Source organism: Nuphar pumila, unplaced genomic scaffold, assembly GCF_984573655.1.
Source record: "Nuphar pumila unplaced genomic scaffold, dmNupPumi1.hap1.1 HAP1_SCAFFOLD_867, whole genome shotgun sequence".
NCBI lineage: Eukaryota > Viridiplantae > Streptophyta > Magnoliopsida > Nymphaeales > Nymphaeaceae > Nuphar > Nuphar pumila.
In genome coordinates this window covers 9,535-28,337 of record NW_028323515.1, presented here as the reverse complement: position 1 = coordinate 28,337, position 18,803 = coordinate 9,535, and the positions used below count along the sequence as shown (strand labels likewise).

The 18,803-nt window shown below is 50.8% G+C and overlaps 3 protein-coding genes across 3 annotated transcripts; 2 read left to right on the top strand and 1 right to left on the bottom strand.

Annotated features, from left to right (window-relative positions):
- Window positions 1–967: 967 nt before the first annotated feature.
- On the bottom strand, window positions 968–6,002 carry LOC149809714 (EH domain-containing protein 1-like). Its single transcript, XM_089994669.1, has 8 exons — window positions 5,688–6,002; window positions 5,069–5,359; window positions 4,717–4,827; window positions 4,431–4,575; window positions 3,470–3,765; window positions 2,562–2,794; window positions 1,796–2,078; window positions 968–1,150 (listed from the first exon to the last, which is right to left on the bottom strand). Exons 1-8 carry the CDS (start codon window positions 6,000–6,002, stop codon window positions 968–970), a joined length of 1,857 nt encoding a protein of 618 aa, XP_089850795.1.
- Window positions 6,003–10,621: 4,619 nt separating this feature from the next.
- LOC149809713 (hypersensitive-induced response protein 3-like) lies at window positions 10,622–13,478 on the top strand. Its single transcript, XM_089994668.1, has 4 exons — window positions 10,622–10,730; window positions 11,667–11,962; window positions 12,427–12,870; window positions 13,284–13,478. Exons 1-4 carry the CDS (start codon window positions 10,622–10,624, stop codon window positions 13,476–13,478), a joined length of 1,044 nt encoding a protein of 347 aa, XP_089850794.1.
- Window positions 13,479–14,118: 640 nt separating this feature from the next.
- LOC149809712 (protein PPLZ12-like) lies at window positions 14,119–16,677 on the top strand. The gene is made up of 5 exons (XM_089994666.1): window positions 14,119–14,323; window positions 14,461–14,573; window positions 15,386–15,829; window positions 16,233–16,288; window positions 16,536–16,677. The coding sequence occupies exons 1-5, from the start codon at window positions 14,119–14,121 to the stop codon at window positions 16,675–16,677; spliced, it is 960 nt and encodes a 319-aa protein (XP_089850792.1).
- The last annotated feature ends 2,126 nt before the right edge of the window (window positions 16,678–18,803 follow it).

Genomic DNA, 18,803 nt, shown 5'->3' with positions numbered 1-18,803 from the left:
CTTTAAGCTCGGGGGATGCTGCATCCCTCGATTTAGGCGCGGGATCAGCCCAGGCGTTCCCGCCTGTTGTCCAAGCCAATGAGCAGGCGTATTCACTTCGTTTGCATTGGGTGCCTATAACCATTGTTGCTGGACGCATTTTGGGGATCATGCCACTCTTGCCAGAAGAGTGACCATTGAGCCCTTCTGTTGTTTCTCAATGTAACGTCTGTATGTCTGTTGTGTGAGTAGATGTAGGAGTGTGTCGTGTTGTAGCGCTCCTGCTTTGCTCTCCCTTAGTCTTGTCGGCTGCCTGTTTTGATTGTCCTTTTCTTTCTTTCTTTGTTTTCCTGATGTAGGACCTGTGCTTGTTGTCCGCAGCAAACACGGAGATGCACTTGTGGATGGCATGACTTGTACAAATATTGCATAATAATGATATTTATTACATATCGCAGAATGATGTATTCTTTATGAACAGCTGGTATGCACGTTTATGCTGCATGAGCTGTTGCTGTTGCTCTTCATCCCTTGTTCTCTTCTCATCCAATCTCGTGTTGCTACTGGATTTCTTATGCGCCTAGCCCAATGCTGGGAGTGGACCAAAATAGTGATTGCTGAACGACTGGTTGGCGTTGACTGTGGGTAAGAACTGCATGGCAATTGACAGTGGTTTCTGTCAAATACAAGCATGTTGGGTCCAACTATGCGAAACTGCGGCAGAAGAGTGTCAGACGCAACAAGGAGCACCGCTTCTGAAAATGAAAGCCATCATGCCGCACCACCTGGAAACAATACAGAGCGCAAAAAAAAGTGATCTCTCATCGAGAAATGCCCGACCAATTTCTTTACACCATAGCACGTTGCACTTGAATGCAGCTGCAGATGAGATGCAGACGGTGCGAATGAAGCGTCCAGTTCTGCCTCTTCTGCAGCACCGATTTTGAGGTCCGAGTCATGGTCCCCGCGACAGCGATTGCTACAGCGCTCAATACGGGTTGCTAAACTTTTTGATGAGGTTGGGCACATCAACGGAGAGGGCATCATCAACGGTCTTGAGCATTTTGTCGGTGACCTTGGGGAATTTGTCGAGCTCAAAGGCTCGAAGGATCTGGCCAAACGCCACCGGGTTAGGAAAGTCCCCGACGGAAAGAGAGCTTTGAAGCTTTATCTGCGGTCACAACTCCAATTTGAGTCGAGTTGAAGGCAGTTTGGGGCGCACAAACATGACGTTGAGATCTTGCCCATCATCGAACCATTGAACAGTAGCTTGGCATCCTTCCTTGATTCGGATGAGTGGGAAAACCCAACGGGGGTGGGCGACGATGCATATCAGTGGCATCAGAGACGCTTCAATGCACGCTTGAAACCCCCATGAAACGTGTTTCAGATATGAAGCGGCCAGCAAGTGACATGACAGCAGCAAAGGCGATTGCGCCACTGACATCATCGCCAACACGGCATGCACAAAAATGACATTTGCAATATGCCAGCGCAGCACGCTGGTCACACATACACATCCGATGATGCGAAAAATGGGCTGGTTTGTCGACACAGCCGTTGGAGATCACACACACTGCGCCTTGTTAACAGCGGAGCCCCACAGGGCAAGGTGATGGCAATCCTCGTTCGCTTAGGGAACCCAGGGAAGGGTATACTGCGATGACTGGGATGAGCATGTAATGATCGTGACCTCATTGGTTCTAAGAGCGCCCCGCAAACAGTTGTCATGAATGACACTCCTGCCAAACCCCATGGAGGTCTGTCAACAAGTCAAACATTTGCCAGGTGGCGGACCGAGTGAGGGGCTGCGCACCGTCTCAAAATGCTTGTCCAGATCCTCAAGCAGCTTGGCCTGAGAGCTTTGCTTGAACATGAGTGCGGGCATTTGCTTTTTCAAGTACGAGATGATGAGGAGGTGTACTTTCAGTGCGCGTATGCGCTTGACGAGCTCGTTGATTTTGCGGTCGCATGACCGCTTGGGAATGTCATACAAGTCCAGCATGAGATCAGCCTGCTCTGCCTCAAAGAGAGCCACTCCGTTCGGGTTGATGTCAGATCGGATCGAGTGGTCCCCATTGAAGGAGCCCACATACACCCTGCCGTCACAAACACGCTCATCAGGCAATCTCTCCGATAATGCAAACGCCCATGATGTCAGCGAGTGAAGCGGCAGACCATGCAAGGGCGCAATAGCCCGATTACCACCCACGCGTTGCTTGCATGTCCCAGATGTGATGATTCGATTGTAACACAGAGCTCGATGACGATGATACTGCGTCTGATGGCGCCTATGGTGCGTCGCATGTGGGTGCAGCAGCACTGTGTTAAAGAGGCGACCGCATGCGGCATGAGTGCATGGGCCATGTAGTCCTGTTGCATCAATGGAACGGGGTGGAGCGTGATTGTGCTTACATCAGGCTATCCTGATGAGATACCATGACTCGGCAAGGCCATCTCGATGCGGCAGATCAGGCTATCTCGAAGATCGGTACTCACTCTTGCCCAAGGGACGAGTATCGGCATGCTTGCACCATGTCAAGAAGGGGTAATCATTGCTTCCTCAGGCAGTGTCAGCGCACCTACAGACTTCTGGATTCCGGAACACCTTCCCGAGGGACCACATGAGGGCACCATACACCCGCATCAGCTGCTGCTGGTCCACAGTGTCGCTTTTGTTGAGGACAATCCTCACTTTCTCCTCGTGGCCCCTCATGGCCGTGATGACCTCCTTGAACTCGTCCGAGATGTCCAGTTTGTGCGGGTCAAACAGGAGCAGTATGAGGTCTGCCCGTGATGCGAACCAATGACACACCTGCACTCCGTGTTGCCGTTACCCACTGCGCATGATCACTGCCCGATGCCTTGCGCTTGGAGTCATGGCTTTTTTTTGCTGCTTGAGGTACCATTCAGAGCCAAGAAACCACCAAATATCTGGCACAGTTGATGGTACTATTCACGTAATATCGCTGAAAACACAAACCTTGCTTGGAGTTCCTTCAGCTGCTTGCCTAGTGTCATGCTTTGTTGTGCACGAAGTGCGCTCTGAGTGCCTGATGTGCAAGCTGTTGCACGCGTATGTCTGCGGACGTGTAAATATTCTCCTGGAGCCAACGATGCTGATTGCCTGGACCAAGCTGGCATCAAACTCGTCGATATGCTGCCTTATCCAAGACCCCTTGCGCATGTGACCAAAAGTTCCATTGTTGGAAAACCTCTTCAGCATTCAATTGACTGGCATCATCATAAAGACCTCAGTCTCGACTGCCCAGCAGCGATGCCTAATGTGCAGCTTCAACAGAGTGCCAAGTTCGGGCTGTGGCAGAGCCAGAGCATGTGCAACAGGTAGAGCATCCTCAAAACAGACAGCACTCGTCAGCGTACAAAAACTTTGCAAAAAGCTGACGCGTCATGCACTATCATCGCACACAGCACGAAAGTACAAAGAGTCCGCCCCATAGAGCGCGAGCGACTGCAACTAGGGGGTCACCTGAATGAAGTTATAGGCACGCTCGATGCGCTGCTTTTCGCCGGAGAGCACGCCAGGGGTGTCGATGAGGCTGATGTGCTCCAGCAGGGCACAGGGACACTGAGCGGCCTCGAGGCGAGCGAGGAAGCCTGTGCCAAAGGCCTGAAGGCTCTGGTACGGGTAATCCGGGCTGACTGCAAGCGTGTTTCCCGGCACCCTGCGCTCGTCGTTGCCGTGCACAACAACGGTGAAGCGGTCTGTGGTCGGCTCTGGCCCCACATTGGCTCCCGGATATCCTCGCCCCAACAAGTATTTGACTGCGCATGGCAACCAGTCATGCCACCAGCATCGAGTTGTGCTGCCCTCATGCAGTTACACTGCTCTCAATGAGTTCGCCTCTACCACCGATGTCCATCATGGTATACATACCTCAGTATATACCGACGCGAGCAGACCATTAGAGCTGTGGCAACGCGGATCTTTGGTACTCCATCATCATGCGGTCATGGCTCGACTACTCTCATCTGAACCACTTGATTGACTGCTCTTGGTCGAGCGTCATTTCAGGGGATATAGTTCTGTACCTCATACATGATGTACATGTTTGGCAATTCCATTTATAGTTAGGAGTATGGCAAACCTGGCTACATGATGCACCGAAAGACGACCAAATTTGCATGCACGTGAGCATCAAGTAGATGCTTTGCCAAGCAGCGACCAGAGCGAGGCATTGTTCTTTGCGAGGGTTGTTGGATCCCAATAGCTGGGGCTGTATAAATGTGTATTTTGGCTGCACAGTCTCTTGATCAATATCTACGCAGGTAGATGCCGAAAAACAGCATGTTTGGTACCAGGCGCATGCTGCTGTACAGGCTGGCAAGTAGCGCTGCTGCCCATGCACCGTTCCCAGGTCGGTGCTCGCAGCACAGGTGGACTGCGGCAAAGAACAAAGCACACAAGCTGCGGTGGCTGGAGGGCGCACTGAACGTGGTCTTCCCGGTAGAGTACTGCCCAAGCATGAGCACTGACGGCTTGGCCTCGAAGTCAGCCGGGTTGAGGAGCGGTGAGAAGAACTCTGCAAATTTGTATTGCTCCTCTATCGGCCGCAAATTGGTGAAGTACAGGTCCTGCAAAACGTGGCATTATGTGAACCATCAACAAAGGTTTGCCTGCCGGAGTACATGATGGTATTGATGACGTATCTTGTCAGAACAAAAACGCATTCGCGTGGACATTGGTAACTCCAAATGATTTCTCCCGCTCATCACTTGGCAAAATGCCAACACGCACTTCCTGTTAGCAGCAGCATATTTGGACAAGAGAGGGTCGAAGTCGAGCTCACTGTCATTCTGCTTGGTAGTGCTCTGCCTAACTGCAGGCTGCAGTTACTCACAACAGTCAACATTTGACAGCTATCGACACATCAAACCTTGCCTAAGGCCACCAACCGTCTCTACAGAGGTTCATCATCCATTAACTAGGCGCGTACGGAGACTTCCACACGCAACTGCAGGCGCAAGCAATATGCCGCAGGCCAAACACGCCTTTGAACAGCTCAGCGCATGCAAAATTGAGATACAGACAGAGTAGTACACCAACCCGAGGACAAAGCAAACATACCTTCAAGCCGTCAACCACGCCGGTGATGATCTTCTTGGGAACAGGCTCACGCTTGGCAAACATACTCCAGCCTGTGGGCGCAGGAGGAGCAGGAGCGGGCTCGGGCGACTTGCGACGGTCTTGTCGGTCGTCTTCATCAAAGGGATTCTCGGAGCCTGTGTCTGATCCCACCTCCCTGTCCAGACCCCTCATTGCTGGTGGCGTTATCTTGTCCTTATTCTCCTCATACACCTCCATGTTAACCTCCTGCGCAATGACACTACAATGAGGTGCATCGACGCAAGCAATGCTCTACAATCAGCTTTTGGAACTCTGCAAGTGCCATATCAAAGAAGGGCAAAAGTCTGCATTCGTAGATTTGGCACGCAAGCACTGAGACAAATTGCAATCGCTGCCAGGCTGGCTTGCTAGCTGAGGAGCTTGAGTTTGTTTTGAAGTGCGCTCGCTTAGATGCCTTACAAAGGAGGCACAACGCGTGGGTCCTTCCTGCGTCCAGGCTTGACAAGGCAGCACTCCACCCACGCACTGACTCGTCCATGAGGGATGTTCTTGTATTAGCTCACCATTGTCATGGAATCCATACTGTCATCTCGATGAAGCGGACTTTCAGGCCACGCACCTTCCCTGCCTGTGCCAAGCTGATGAGGTCCATGGCCCTGCAAAAGGCGTGAACGTCCAGGTACCCTCGGTGCTGCGTGTCGGAGAGCGCCCATACTTTCTTGAGCACCAGCTTGGGAAGCGATGAGCGGGCAAAGAGGTCTTTTGCATCCTCTCCGGTGATACGTTGGTCCTTTCCTGAGCACAGGACAACCAAGTTTCCAAGTACCGGCACGAGGTTGTGCATGGTATGTTGTGCAAGGTTGACACCCTGACCGCACCAAAGCAGGCTGTATGAAGCCTCACGTTCCCAGCTTTCCATGAAGACAAAGCGCATGGCTTGACGGCGGTATTTCCTTGAATATGTTGTCCATATGCAGGGCGATACCCTCCTAGACTATGTTACGAGGCATGTCTCCCACGGCATCTCATGTTCCTATGCCGAGGCACCACATCACCGGAAATCGAGCGAAAGTGCATGCAATCCCCTTCCCTGAAATCAAGCAGTGATTAAATAGCAGCAGAGCAATTGCACGCAACATAAAGTCACTGAACTTGTCTTAGAGGGCCAGTCAATGCATCGTGCATCATGCAGCACAATCGTGCGTGAAAGCCTTAAAAATACTTGCAAACAGTTTTGCAGACCCTTTCACAAAGTGAATGTCTATGTTTAGTGCAAAGCGAACAAAAGCGCAACGTCCAAGTGCCCAAGAACACGGAATGTCCAACCACACGAGAATAACTTACTGGTATCAACATATCGGAACCAGCCCTCGTATCTTCGAAGGTTAGGACCGACATAATCGTCTTTCTGCATCGCCGCTACCTGCATAAGCTTCTTCAAACCAGAACAACACACGAGAAGGAGCTGCAGCTTTGACGCTGGCACCTTCAATTGCCAAGGCGCAAACGTAAGTACTACATGTCACATATAAGCAAACCTGAAGCATATACGGAGACAGGTATTGGGACACAGGTGTGGCCTGATGACCAAGTCCGAGCGTCCTATCTAGACTCTCCTCTCCTCAGATAGCTGTTTGCACCAACACCCTAAAAGCAAATCGTGAAGGCAACGTTGTCCTGCCCACGCTCATCCCTGTCAAGCTTATATGATTCCAGGCCTTTCTTGTATCACACGCCCGAAACCTGGTGGAATTGAGGAGCATGCAGAAAGCGTGGTGCTGGCATGCTTGTGATTAGAAACCATGGACGCCGACTCTCCAAAGACATCTGCGCTATACGCTGCTCATAAACAAATCGCTGTTAGTTGTCATAAGCAGAATACTGCATTTTTGGCCTGTAAGCAGGCACATCCCGACCCAGCGAACTGCGTTGAGCAAGGCAAGGAAGTGATGACTTGCGTGAAAGATCTGTGCGTTCCTTCTCAGTTGTTGCTGAGTACAGGGTTTCTTGCTGCGGTACATCAGCCGCTGCTGTGAGTTCGGCGATTCCAGTTCCACGGGCCTGTCGTTCCAGAGACAAACAAGCCCTCACCTGAGCAGACAGCACGTGCGTTCGTGGGGATGGGATCGTTTGCTTTGGGAAATGCGTGCTCGAGGTTGGGGATTGCCGCCTGCGTGCAAGGAGCTCCTGCATAGCCGATCACAGCCCTAAGGCAACGCTCTTGCCAGTGGCTCAGGGACTGTTGCATGACTTCTTTGCTTTATCTTAGTGCCAGTACTTAGAACGTGACTCACTGGTCGTGCTGTCAAGCTTACACATGCTAGCAATGCTGGCATGCGTGGAATGGATGTTGACTGATTCGTGTGCAGGTTGATATCACTGGAACAGGGTACTGGGAAGAAGTTCAAGGACTATTGCGCCTGCATGGATTACCACTCGTACGTCCTTTGGGGTTTGGAGCAACTTGCAATCGGTCATTTTTTGTCGCGCAATCAATGCAGCAACCTGAGTGAGATGCAAACAGTGGATGCGCCCATTCAGAGTGGAAATGGTTAATTGTGAGTGCTTCGAGGGGAAACTGCACGTGGCATTTTTATTTACACACATACGACTTGGATAAATGTGTTGCCAGGCATGTGCCACAGGCCTATCAAGCAACGGTGGGCAAACACCTTGTTCGCTTCAATACACCAGTACATGAATTGCATGGTGGCTGCTTTGAGAGTTTGCTCACGCAAGGGAATACAGTTTCCCCTGGATACAATGAACCTTTTAGTACCTGACATAAAACAGGTTTGCTATATAAAAGCACTGGCAGGTTTGTTATAAAGGACCCGAAACGACTGAGGTCGTCAGGGCTTGTCCCGCCACAGTTGGTTCTTTATATAGCGGGGCTTGCCATGGGTTGGGTTAATTGTTAGCAGGCAAGACTGTATCACGGTATCAGTAGCTACCGGCCAGTCATTGCGAGACGTGCTGTGGCAGGCTTCCGATGCACTTCAGGTTACTCCGCTATGTCATAGCCTATGAGAGGGTGAATGCAAGGGATATTCTCAGCAAGCAATGGGAAGGGGTGTTTAGGATTTGCGTTTGAATGTGAATCGTGCGCTTAGCAATCTGCACTCATGCCATTTGTGATCTGATGTTCAAGAAGGATGGCAATTATTGTAGAGGCCGTTCGCCATTGTTACCATCGCATGTGTCTGATTGTCTCTTTGTGATGACTGCAGCTGGCTGAACTGATCGTGAGCATGCATTACAGGATGATGATGATGTATCTTTTGACAACAGCCTCCGCATCCACATGGACGTTGGCCGTCAGATTGCATGTCTCGTCCACAGGCTGTCATGAGCTCAAATCACGATGTTATTGCAGTCACCACTTTGAGATGCGCTCTGCATAGTGAGTGCGAGGTGGAGATGTGTGTGGGTTCCATTTGACCGATCATTTCTGAAACTGGCGCAACATCGCTGCCTTGTATCTCTATGTGATGGGATATGTGGTGGTCGTCCTGTCAATTGGAGGACTGATGCAGCAGCATTTGGTGCATGGAGCATGTTAGCTCTGCTCACAGTGACCTGGAGCAGGCTCTGCCATTGACGAGAACTGACTCGCATTTGCAGGCTGAAATTTGAGAAGTGCCAAAAAGAGCGGGAGGCTTTTGAAACGGCAGTGAAGGAAGGTTCTGCGCCTTGAAAATCTATCTCAGAGTGACAGCGTGAGGGAAAGTGACTCGCCAACATGTTTTGTCATGCCTTTCGCCTGGCAGATTTTGATACAGTGCTTGCCATCCTGGGCGGCTTCTTGCTTTCACAAGGCCATGTATGGCCCATGGCAAAGGAGTTGATGTCACTGTCAGCGGGTGATCGTAAATACCGCGTGAGCAGGCACCGTTGAAATTGCGACCAATCGGTGCTTGTTGCACTTCCATGCAGATGCCTATTTATGATGGGGCTGTCAATCACGGGGTTTGGGCCATCTCATACAAGTAGGAAGGCAGAACGTTCTTTCACTATATGCCTGTTTATCATGGGCTGTCAATCACGGGTTTCGGGCTATCTCATACAAATAGGAAAGTTGGACGTTGTTTCTCTCCATATCTCAACATCCATGATACTGCATGACGAATGGATGCAGCATGCATGATGCCCTCCGCCTGAGGTCTCGTTGGGTAGAGATGTGGCGCTTTGCTTCCATTTCTTTAGTACACTTCCACGTCCATGTATGCAGCTCAAGCACAGGGTGAAAGCTTCCATCAAATTGTTGAGAAGAGCATACCACTGCTAGTTTACACTAGCACAGGACCATGGTGATGTGTATGCATGGTGTAGAACTCATTGGAAGCAGGCATTGCAGAGACACTCACGGCTTGACTATCTGTTTCAGCGCATAAAAACCTCTACCTCTTTCAGAACCATGGCAAGAAAAGATGTTCAGTCCTTGACCATCTTTTGCCCCTCACACCATCAGCTCAGATCACTGTGTACAAGCGAAGAGGAGTACAAACCAGGTGCAAAGCAAACTTATCCCTGTGTATGAATACTGCATATTCAAGGCCTTTACAGACAAACTAGAAATGATCTCGAGAGGAGCCTTGGTCTGTTGATCACTGCAGTGCAGTTAGCAAGAATAGACCAGCGCAATCAAGTTTTCCGCAGCACTGCCTTTGTTAATTTATGCGAAAGAAATCCTAAAGGACCGCACATGAAGCAGAGCACGATAGAGTGAACCGCAAACACATTACTGACCACAGCATCAAGCGCGACTTCCCTCGCAAGAACGAAGTCGAGCATGAGGAGATGGAGCCAGGAGATAGCGGTGAACCATTTATCCTGAAACAGCATAGCGAAAACTTCAATGTTAGGCTGAACGGCTCCACTTGCTGAAATAAGCAGCCCGGCACTGCTCCATGTGTCGACACCAGCGGTGGTGACTGCACCCACCCATGCAGTACCCAGTATGAAGGGAACGAAGTGGCTCGTCACAATACGAAAAGCCCAGCGGACTTTTGCAGTCGAAATGAGAAGCCCGTACACAGGAATGACAAGAAAGGTCGAGCACACAAAAACTGACTCTGGTGTAAACACACGACAGCATGTGCGACTTCGACTGATGTTGCATGCTCGATGAGCAGGTGCCTGGACAACTTTGCTCTCACTTCTACTTCCTAATCCACGCTCCACGGTTGGAAGTTGCCGTTGGTTACATGCTGAACAAGTAGTCAAAATCAGCTTGCTATGGTGCCATTGGATGGCTTGACAGTTTGAGACTGTCATCTTTCCCAGGCCTACAACAGTAATCAAAGTACATCGTTGCATATGGTTTTAGGGTAACGCTTCGCTCTACCCTTGTGCCATTGAGCCCTTGTGCGTGCGAATGTGACTTGTCAGCAGGCTGAGCAGCGGCATTCTGCGACGCAATTTCCATGGAGCCACTCCCGCCATCAGGCATGTCAAATTCCGATAGCTCCAACGGCATTCGAATCGGCTGCGAGCCATGCTCTACTGTCCTTCATCGTGCTCTTCGGCTTAGACGTGCATTTTTTCGTGGCAATGGCAAGGATTGCCACTGAGGAAGGCAAGGATGCACCCCAGGCTCGCCTGCTGAACGTCATTGACAGCCCCAAGATTGAGCCAAAAGCGTATTTGAAGCTTCCTGAGCGTTATTTCTTGCATGACCATCATTTTCAGCGGTTTATGTGCACGCTAATCTTGACCTTTCCGTAGACAGTGCCCCCTTCATATCCATTTCCCATTTCGACTTCGCCGAAGCTTCAGCATGCACCTGAATGCAGATAACGTGATTCCTTATATCAACGCTACGCAGGGACCTTGGGGTGCATAAGGGCTTTTTAGAATTCTTGCTTACGAAACTGAACCCTCATGACATGCTAATGTCCAGTCAGGGTTGACAGAGATGCAAAGCGCAGAATACTCGACATTCGACGTATCTTGCCAAACAGTACATCGACTGTATTGTATATGTCTCAGTTCCTCTCCAAGACTGAGAGCTCTGTTCGCGAAAGCCACAAACACTTCGCGTTTATCATAAATTGGTGCACGCAATTTCGTGCCTCCTCTATTCCCGTGACGTTTCGACACGTGATAATGGGAAATACATGCACATGCGTTGAGTCTGGTTCAGTTCAGGTAGTTGAGCGATGTGGCGAGTTCAACAGGATTGCTCACCCTGGGCTCAATTTCGTGTGGTGGTGCATAGGTGCTACTCTGCATTGAAATTTGCATTGACATTGCCATGCTATTGCGACACAAAGAATTGATTTCTGTTCTTGAATCATGCTTCGCGCCTACGCACGTCGCCTTGGATGTCAAAGAGGACTACGTGCGCCCCGTGTATCGTATCCGTCGACACTGTATCACCAGACGGGACGGTCAGCGAAAGATGCGCTACCCGCTACTAAACAAGATTCTGTATTACAAAAAGACACGAAAAGACAACGTGCAACTTTCAGCGGTTAATTGGTGTCCTTGCCTGGTAGGGGCGCTGAGCACCGCACCGGCACCGGCACATGTACAGGAGCTATTGGTTTGGCTTGTTTCGGCAGTTGTCTTAATACGAGGTGGTGAGTGCCTGCAGGTGAGGACGTGAAAGGCATAATGTCTACGAGAATACAACAGCTGAACGTGGCTGTGGAAACCAAGACACAGGACAATGTCTTTGTCACCATCGTTGTCTCAGTCCAGTACCAAATCTCGCAGCCTGACCATCCGGTAGGTGATGTACGCGGTCGACCTCCCCATGGAGAATCTGCTACCGTGCAAGAATCACAAGCGCTGCTGGCTGGCAATGAAGACCATGCGGCTGGTACAGAAGCCAGCCCTAGCGGGGACCATGTCGGTGACTTGCGTGGCGAACGCAGTGCTCCGACGCAGGTTACTTTTCTCTCAGCCCTAGCCTGCAGCATTTCACTTTACCGGCCTTTACCCCTCAGCCCCTCCTCTTATGGAGGACAAAGCATATTGTTTCATTGTTGCGGCACGTATACATTAGTGAGTTGAACGAGCGCTGCCCGGTTGCATTCATTCCTGCAAGGAGTGCAAGCCTGTCTTGCTTTATGCATACACATGGCCCGTGCAGCCACCCTTGAAGAACTGACCTCCATCACTTACTTAGCTCAACAATTTCTGAGTGATCTGGTGTTTAGTCATCCTCCTGTCAAGCACTAAAATAAGCAATCCCATTGGTATCCAGCCATTCTTATTGGAACTTGTACTTCTTCGGCCACGCGCCCCTTGGATGACCGTGCATACCAAGGGCGGAACAAAGGTACGAGTACCTTGAGATGGTTAGGGTATAGTAGTTGCGTGGCATTTGTGTCCTTGTGATATCTTGCAAGGCCAGGTGCACGAGTTTGCAGGTTCATGGCAGCTTCTACAACGCATTCTACTCGCTTACTAATGTCGAAGATCAGATGCGCGCTTACGTCTACGATGTTGTCCGGTCAGTTGTGCCCAGGATGGGGTTGGACGACATCTTTGCATCAAAAGACGACATCGCGAGGGATGTGGAGGGCCAGCTTGTGTCAGCCATGGAGACCTATGGCTTCACAATCATTCAAACGCTTCTCACCGACATCGTTCCAGCTCACAAGGTGAAGGAAGCGATGAATGAGATCAACACTGCAGCAAGGCTGAGGCAGGCTGCCCTGCAGAGGGCAGAAGCAGACAAGGTGGCTGTTGTGAAGAGAGCTGAAGCTGATGCCGAGGCCAAGTTTCTTGCTGGCCAGGGCATTGCTCGAGAGCGGCAGGCTATCATGAATGGCCTGCGTGGCTCCGTTGAGGTACGCAAGCCTCTGAGTCGTGTGTAGATATAAAAAAGCAAACCATGTACATCACAAGGTCTTACCAGTGGCTGGCTCGGCAATTGCTTCTGGCTGGTGGTTGCACGCAAGACATGGAACAATGCTCATGCAAAGTCCGCTTTATCGGTATTTGGTGGGTGCCAGATAGTTGTACACAAAGTAGAGCGTGTCGCCAAGACCCTCTCAGTCTCGGACGTTCCGATGACGCTTGCATGCACGATCCAGTAATTACTGCTAGCGGTACCTCGGCCGGAGGCTCGGAGTACCACGCGGGTGAGCTCAACAATTCGTTATGAGTGCGCACACATTCTGCGCTCCGGAATTGGCGCCGAAAATGACGCACAGCTTTGGCCCAATTGCAAGGGACTGACCAACTGAAATCTGTTGTGCAGGGTTTCGCTGCATCTGTGTCTGACATCAATGCCCGCGAAGTGATGTCGATGATGTTGGTTACGACATACTTTGACACGCTGCGAGATCTGGGCGCACATAGCCGAGGAAGCACCATTTTCTTGCCGCACGAACCTGGATCCCTTGCTGAAATCGGCGCCGAGATTCGTCAGGGGATTTTCCAAGCTCGTGCTTGATTCATATCATGCTACTAAAATGCTCAGAGATTGGTCACTATTATGTTGCTCTGAGAAGCTGAATCTTTTTGGGTTGTCATTGTGCGGGACCTCATGTTGAGTAGAATCCATCCCCAGGAGCTTGTGTTGCACGAGGCTATATGCCCGCAGGCTGTGCATCCGCAGGCAACGGCCACAAGTAGCGTTTTCCGTTCCTGTGTGAAGACCGGCACCATTGCAGTCATTGAACGATGCGGGAAATTGAAACGGCTGGGCCATCCAGGCTTTAATTGTCTCTGCTGCTGTATTGGTAAGGCCACTTTCTGAAGCATGCATGCACTGACTATTGTCCGCACAGTTGCACTATAATGACGTCAACATGCACGCTCGCGGTCCACGAGCGTGCATGCTCAGAGCATCTATGCTGCTCTTGTGTCACGCAATTCGCACGGTATCTTATTATGTTCATCAAGTGAAGGGTTCATAGATGAGCACGTAACCATCGCGCTGTTCTGAATTTGTTGTATTGACAGCCAGGATTGAGCAGTATCTCTATTGAGATAGAACGACAGGCACGCGCCTGGCACTAGGGTTGCCTGCTCAAGCCTGGCCTTCCAAGTTTGGCATGCATTTTTTGGAAATTCTGCTCAGGTTGTCGAAGATGTATGTATTCATGGTGATGCTGTTTATGTCTTGCAACCCTCGAGACTCTCCAAGGCTTGAACCCTCGCTTAGAAATCAACCTGACTGCCAGGCTGAGAACTCCAAGCCAAATCTCCAGTTACAGCACATCAATGAAACATCACTGTCACTTCCTTTGTCAGCAATTGTTCATTGCCTTGGGGCTAAGGCAACCTTGCGCACAGGTAATCCCACCCTCTTGCAGCCGGTGAGGGCCTGCAGTCTTCGTTACCTGGGCTTGCACGCATCGCCATGCTGTCCATGTTGTGGGCCAGAACAAAGGCCTGAAAAAGATGGGGAGTGATAAAGAGGGATGCTGCAGGTGAGCAAGTTGCCGGTGTGCTGTCGTTAAGGGTGCAGCAGCTCGATGTTTCCATTGGAACCAACACAATGGACAACGTTGTGGTAACGGTTGTGGTCTGCGTGGAATTCCGGGTAAGGTTCATTGGCCAAGTGGCATCTGCCATGTTCATCCACATCATAGGGGCCTATGAAGCCGATGCGTGGGTGCCATGTCTGGCAAGGTAGGGCCTTAGTGCATGGGCCGTGGTCTTGCGTAAGGCATTCAACGAATGTCCTCACCGCGCACTAGGCGGCCATGCCATCCATCAGGTCATCCACAAACGTACTTTTTGCATTCCCCTCCGCGGGATGCTGTGTCCCTCTGTTAGGCACGAGACTGTCTACGCCGCCTTCCTTTGGCGCAGTGCTTCGCCAGAACGGGTTTCGACCCTCATCTTTGTCTCAAGAATCCATGTATTTGCGGGTATCTGAATCCAAAACTCAGAGGGTCTAGCGAAACACTGTTTTGGCATTCATATGTTCGGTTATTTCAGTCGATGATTTCCTGATCACTGCATCTTGCTGGCGGCAGCCGTCATGCAAGCGTAGCACACAGTTCAGAACAAGGACCCAAGTTTGCGGGCCCTGCTCAACATGGTGGCATTCATCTGACAACATGAAATCATAACATTCTGCATTGTAAACACGCGTAGCAACGACGGATGAACAAAGATTGTTGCAGCTGTATGCTAGCAATGTCATGATGTAATTTGGCGCAGATAGCAATCAAAGGCGCACACATGGACAGGCATATTCGAGTATCTTTGGTAATCCACGGGCCAGGTCAGCACACGCATGCCAGGCTTGTCAATGAGAGGAGGAGCTGAAAAGTAAGCCCATGCAGTAAAGTCACTCGTGAATCCCATCACCTACATGCTTCAAATGGAGAGCATCCCTCCATTTAGGCGCCAGATCAGCTCAGGCTGTCAACGCTTGTCAACGCCGCCGTTTTTGGGCTGGCGTACTTGTTTTGTTTTGTTTTCAAACGGCGAGCCAGCGGTAGCCAGAGACTGGGATCCACAGTTCCACGGATGGACCTCGATGACCTCTTTGCATCAAAGCAGCAGTTTGCGTCGGCCGTCATGTCGCACCTAGCACAGTCGATGGAGGCTTTTGGTTTCGCGATCATCCAGGCATTGGTCACGGACATCAAGCCAGCTTGGAAGGTGCAAGACGACATGAACGACATCAATGCGGCAGCTAGGCTGCGTGTGGCGGCCGCGGAACAAGCTGAAGCCAACAAAGCGACTGTGATCTTGCAAGCGGAGGCTGACGGGGAAGCCAAGTTCCTCAGCGGCCAGGGCGCCGCACGGCAGCGACAGGCCATGATGAGTGGTCTGCAGGAGTCTGTCCAGGTAGTTTGCAGTTGGCAACCAGTCTCGGTGCACCTGGTATCTGGTATGCTGATGCATGTGAAATGGGCGGGTCTCATTTCACATGTGAGTCAACCTGCCAAGCACGTTGCATGTCCCTCACGCCGCACTACACTTGCCTTTGCAGGTGTAGCGCTTGTTATGTTGGCCTCATACATGGCCACGATGCTTCACCACGGTTTGATGCCAATTGCTGTTACCCGGGGTGTGTTGTTGTCCAGGGCGCATCATTTCCTTTACCATGCTGGTTTGACTGCATATGACACTCGGACGACCTGAGCACAACACATACGTCACAAGGCATGGCAACACACCGTGCTGGCGGATGGGCATTCGAGTGCATGCGCTGAAGATGTGTTTTGTGCTTGCAGGGTTTTAGCTTGGCTGTTTCGGGGTGGGCTCCCAGGAGGTTCTGGAGATGATGTTGATAACACAGTATGGCTCCTGCGCGACTGTCAATGCTGCAGTTGAGAAACATCTTTGCGAACAGTTGAAAATAATATATAGTTTTTTGAGATGTTTGAACATTACAACCAGGCAGGGACACACACGATCAATGTAGTGTGTTAAGTGTTTACAGCATGTGTCCATCTTATGCAGCCCACCCGCTGTATCAACCTGCATTGCACACAAGCGTGCTCTCAGTACTAGCTCTGCATCAACAATCGCCATCTGCTTGCAGGTATCTGGATACGTTGCATGACTTGGGGGCCGGCAGTGCAGCCTCAACTGTGTTTCTTCCTCACCAGCCTGGTTCCATTGCAGACATCAGCTCTCAACTTAGGCATGGCTTCCGCCAAGTGGCGGGACACAACCGGACATAGCACATATGCGTAGATGTTGCTGGCCAATGGTTTTTGCATGCTTGCCTCATGTTGTCTGTCGCGCGTGTGGATGCTTTTCACAATGTCTCTCAGCTTTGCCCTCAGGTATTCTGGATAAGAAGGAGCTCTGCAAATTGCCGCGCCAACTGGTGGATGTTTCAGGTCTCTCAGCGGTTATCTAGGTTGCCGTAGCTGGAAGTGCGGACACATGAAAGTACATACCGTAGTAAATTAAACATATGGTTCGTAACGCGTAACGCTGGGCCGGACAACCTTCCTTGGCGTTTATTATATTGGTAGCGCGTAATGATTGGGGGAAAAAAAAACCTTGTGAACGGTTGTTTAATAAATGTTGGATGTAACGGGTAACTCTGTCCAGAATTTTCTTAAGGTGCCTGCGGCACCCTGTGTACCCTGGCCTATTCGAAGCCCGACACCAGAACGAACCCTGTCATGAATGTAAGCATATAAGGGCCCATCTTACCTTGCAGAAACCACCATTTTGTCAACATGCACTGTCACGCACCGTCCACCCCAGCTGGGGCCGGTTCACGCAAGCAAAGGCAGTCATTGCTGTGTTTCAAGAAGGTGAAGGACATGACAACTGCTGAAAAAGCCGAACATGATGAGCGAGAATGGAATCGCATTGATGATTACTTGTTTGAGAAAGATGAGAGAGCGCCCCTGGTGTTAGATGTTAGTGCAGATGATGGTGATTGCCCGGCTGAGCTGGAGCGAAGGCAGAAGGAAGTAATCACAAAGAGAGTTCTATCCCATGCACGTGTGAAACGCTTCCGAGAAAGGAAGGCTGCGCTGGCTTCCCAGGACGCACCAGCCCGCTTGCTCGACGATGGTGTGGATAGGGGTGAGTTGCCCGAGGGTTCCAATGGGGTGAATAGGGGTGAGTTGCCTGACACAGCTCAGACACAGCCCGCCAAGCGAAGGGTTGGCAGGCCCGAGGGTTCCAAGAACAAGCGAAAGCGACAGTACTCTCCTACACCTGTGGCACGGGACCAGAATGCGCGAGGCTTCGCCCGCAAGCGGTACAAATTGCTGTACCTTGAAAAAAAAATCGCCTGCGGCGCCAGTCATTTCCTCAACCGTATGAACGGTTGTTTAATAAATTGAAACGCGTAATGTTTTGGACTTCAACCTAATTGACGGTTGTTTAGTAATGTAATGCCGTAACGCCCCTCATTTTCTCAACCATATGTTTAATTTACTACGGTATTGGCCCCATATTGACATTTTTGCTTTTGTGTTTTGTCACTCATGTATGTACGCCCATATCGGCATGCATGTATTCGAACATCTAGTTTGCCTAGCATGAATGATCACGATTTTGATACGAAGCATTTCAGCAGCAGTGCTTGCTGCTGAGTGCGAAGGAGGGGGGTGTCGACGATTCAGCTTCACTGTGATTCGTGGTTGCCACGACTTCAGGCGTTGGGCATACTACTACGGCATGGACAGGTGGCATTGCATAACCATGGTGATTGAGATTGACAGACACCGGTCGTGGCATTGACCACATTACGTAGAGCACAATGAAGGGCATAAACCGGCTGACGAACGGCGATCATGTACATGCGTTAAAGGGGCGTCTCAAATACTGATTTGATTATCCGCTGCAGCAAAAATAGTCATACTCAGCATTGAAGTTTTGATGTGGACAAGAGGCTTGGTGCAGCAAACAGCATGGCCGCAACGTTCTTTGATTGTGAGGTACTGTGACTTCATGACGCCATCAATCGCCTTAGCTGGAATGTTCATGAGCAGAAAGTGTTGGACATCTGTTCACAAACATTGTACCACGCCTCTTGTCCATGCTGATCCATCCTTCAGCCGCGATATAGAGTCTGGGGAGGATGTATATGGCTGGTCGTTTCCTGGGGGAGGAATCCCCTTGCGTCCAAAGCTGTGTCACCCTCCGTCCGCTCCGACCTTGTTCACATCCGAATACAAACGGAATGCCCGAGGTTTCCGTTCTGTGCTCACAACGAACCCTGCAGCGTACTCCGGGGCTCGTTGAGAGGAGTACACCCCCCACGCCCCGTGTCGGTCACCAAACCCCTTGTAGCAGATGACATGTCCACCAGGAAAGACCTTGGAGAACTCCCACAGGT

Coding starts and splice junctions, on each gene's coding strand:
- LOC149809714 (XM_089994669.1), bottom strand. CDS start 6,002: ATGCGCTTTGTCTTCATGGAAAGCTGGGAACGTGAGGCTTCATACAGC. Junction 4,576..4,716: donor GCGTGTTGGCATTTTGCCAA/GTGATGAGCGGG, acceptor CACGTTTTGCAG/GACCTGTACTTCACCAATTT. Junction 1,151..1,795: donor TGGACAAGCATTTTGAGACG/GTGCGCAGCCCC, acceptor TTGTGACCGCAG/ATAAAGCTTCAAAGCTCTCT.
- LOC149809713 (XM_089994668.1), top strand. CDS start 10,622: ATGGCAAGGATTGCCACTGAGGAAGGCAAGGATGCACCCCAGGCTCGC. Junction 10,731..11,666: donor GTATTTGAAGCTTCCTGAGC/GTTATTTCTTGC, acceptor GAGTGCCTGCAG/GTGAGGACGTGAAAGGCATA. Junction 11,963..12,426: donor AACGCAGTGCTCCGACGCAG/GTTACTTTTCTC, acceptor ATATCTTGCAAG/GCCAGGTGCACGAGTTTGCA.
- LOC149809712 (XM_089994666.1), top strand. CDS start 14,119: ATGTATGTATTCATGGTGATGCTGTTTATGTCTTGCAACCCTCGAGAC. Junction 14,574..15,385: donor TGGTCTGCGTGGAATTCCGG/GTAAGGTTCATT, acceptor CCCTCCATTTAG/GCGCCAGATCAGCTCAGGCT. Junction 16,289..16,535: donor GAGATGATGTTGATAACACA/GTATGGCTCCTG, acceptor ATCTGCTTGCAG/GTATCTGGATACGTTGCATG.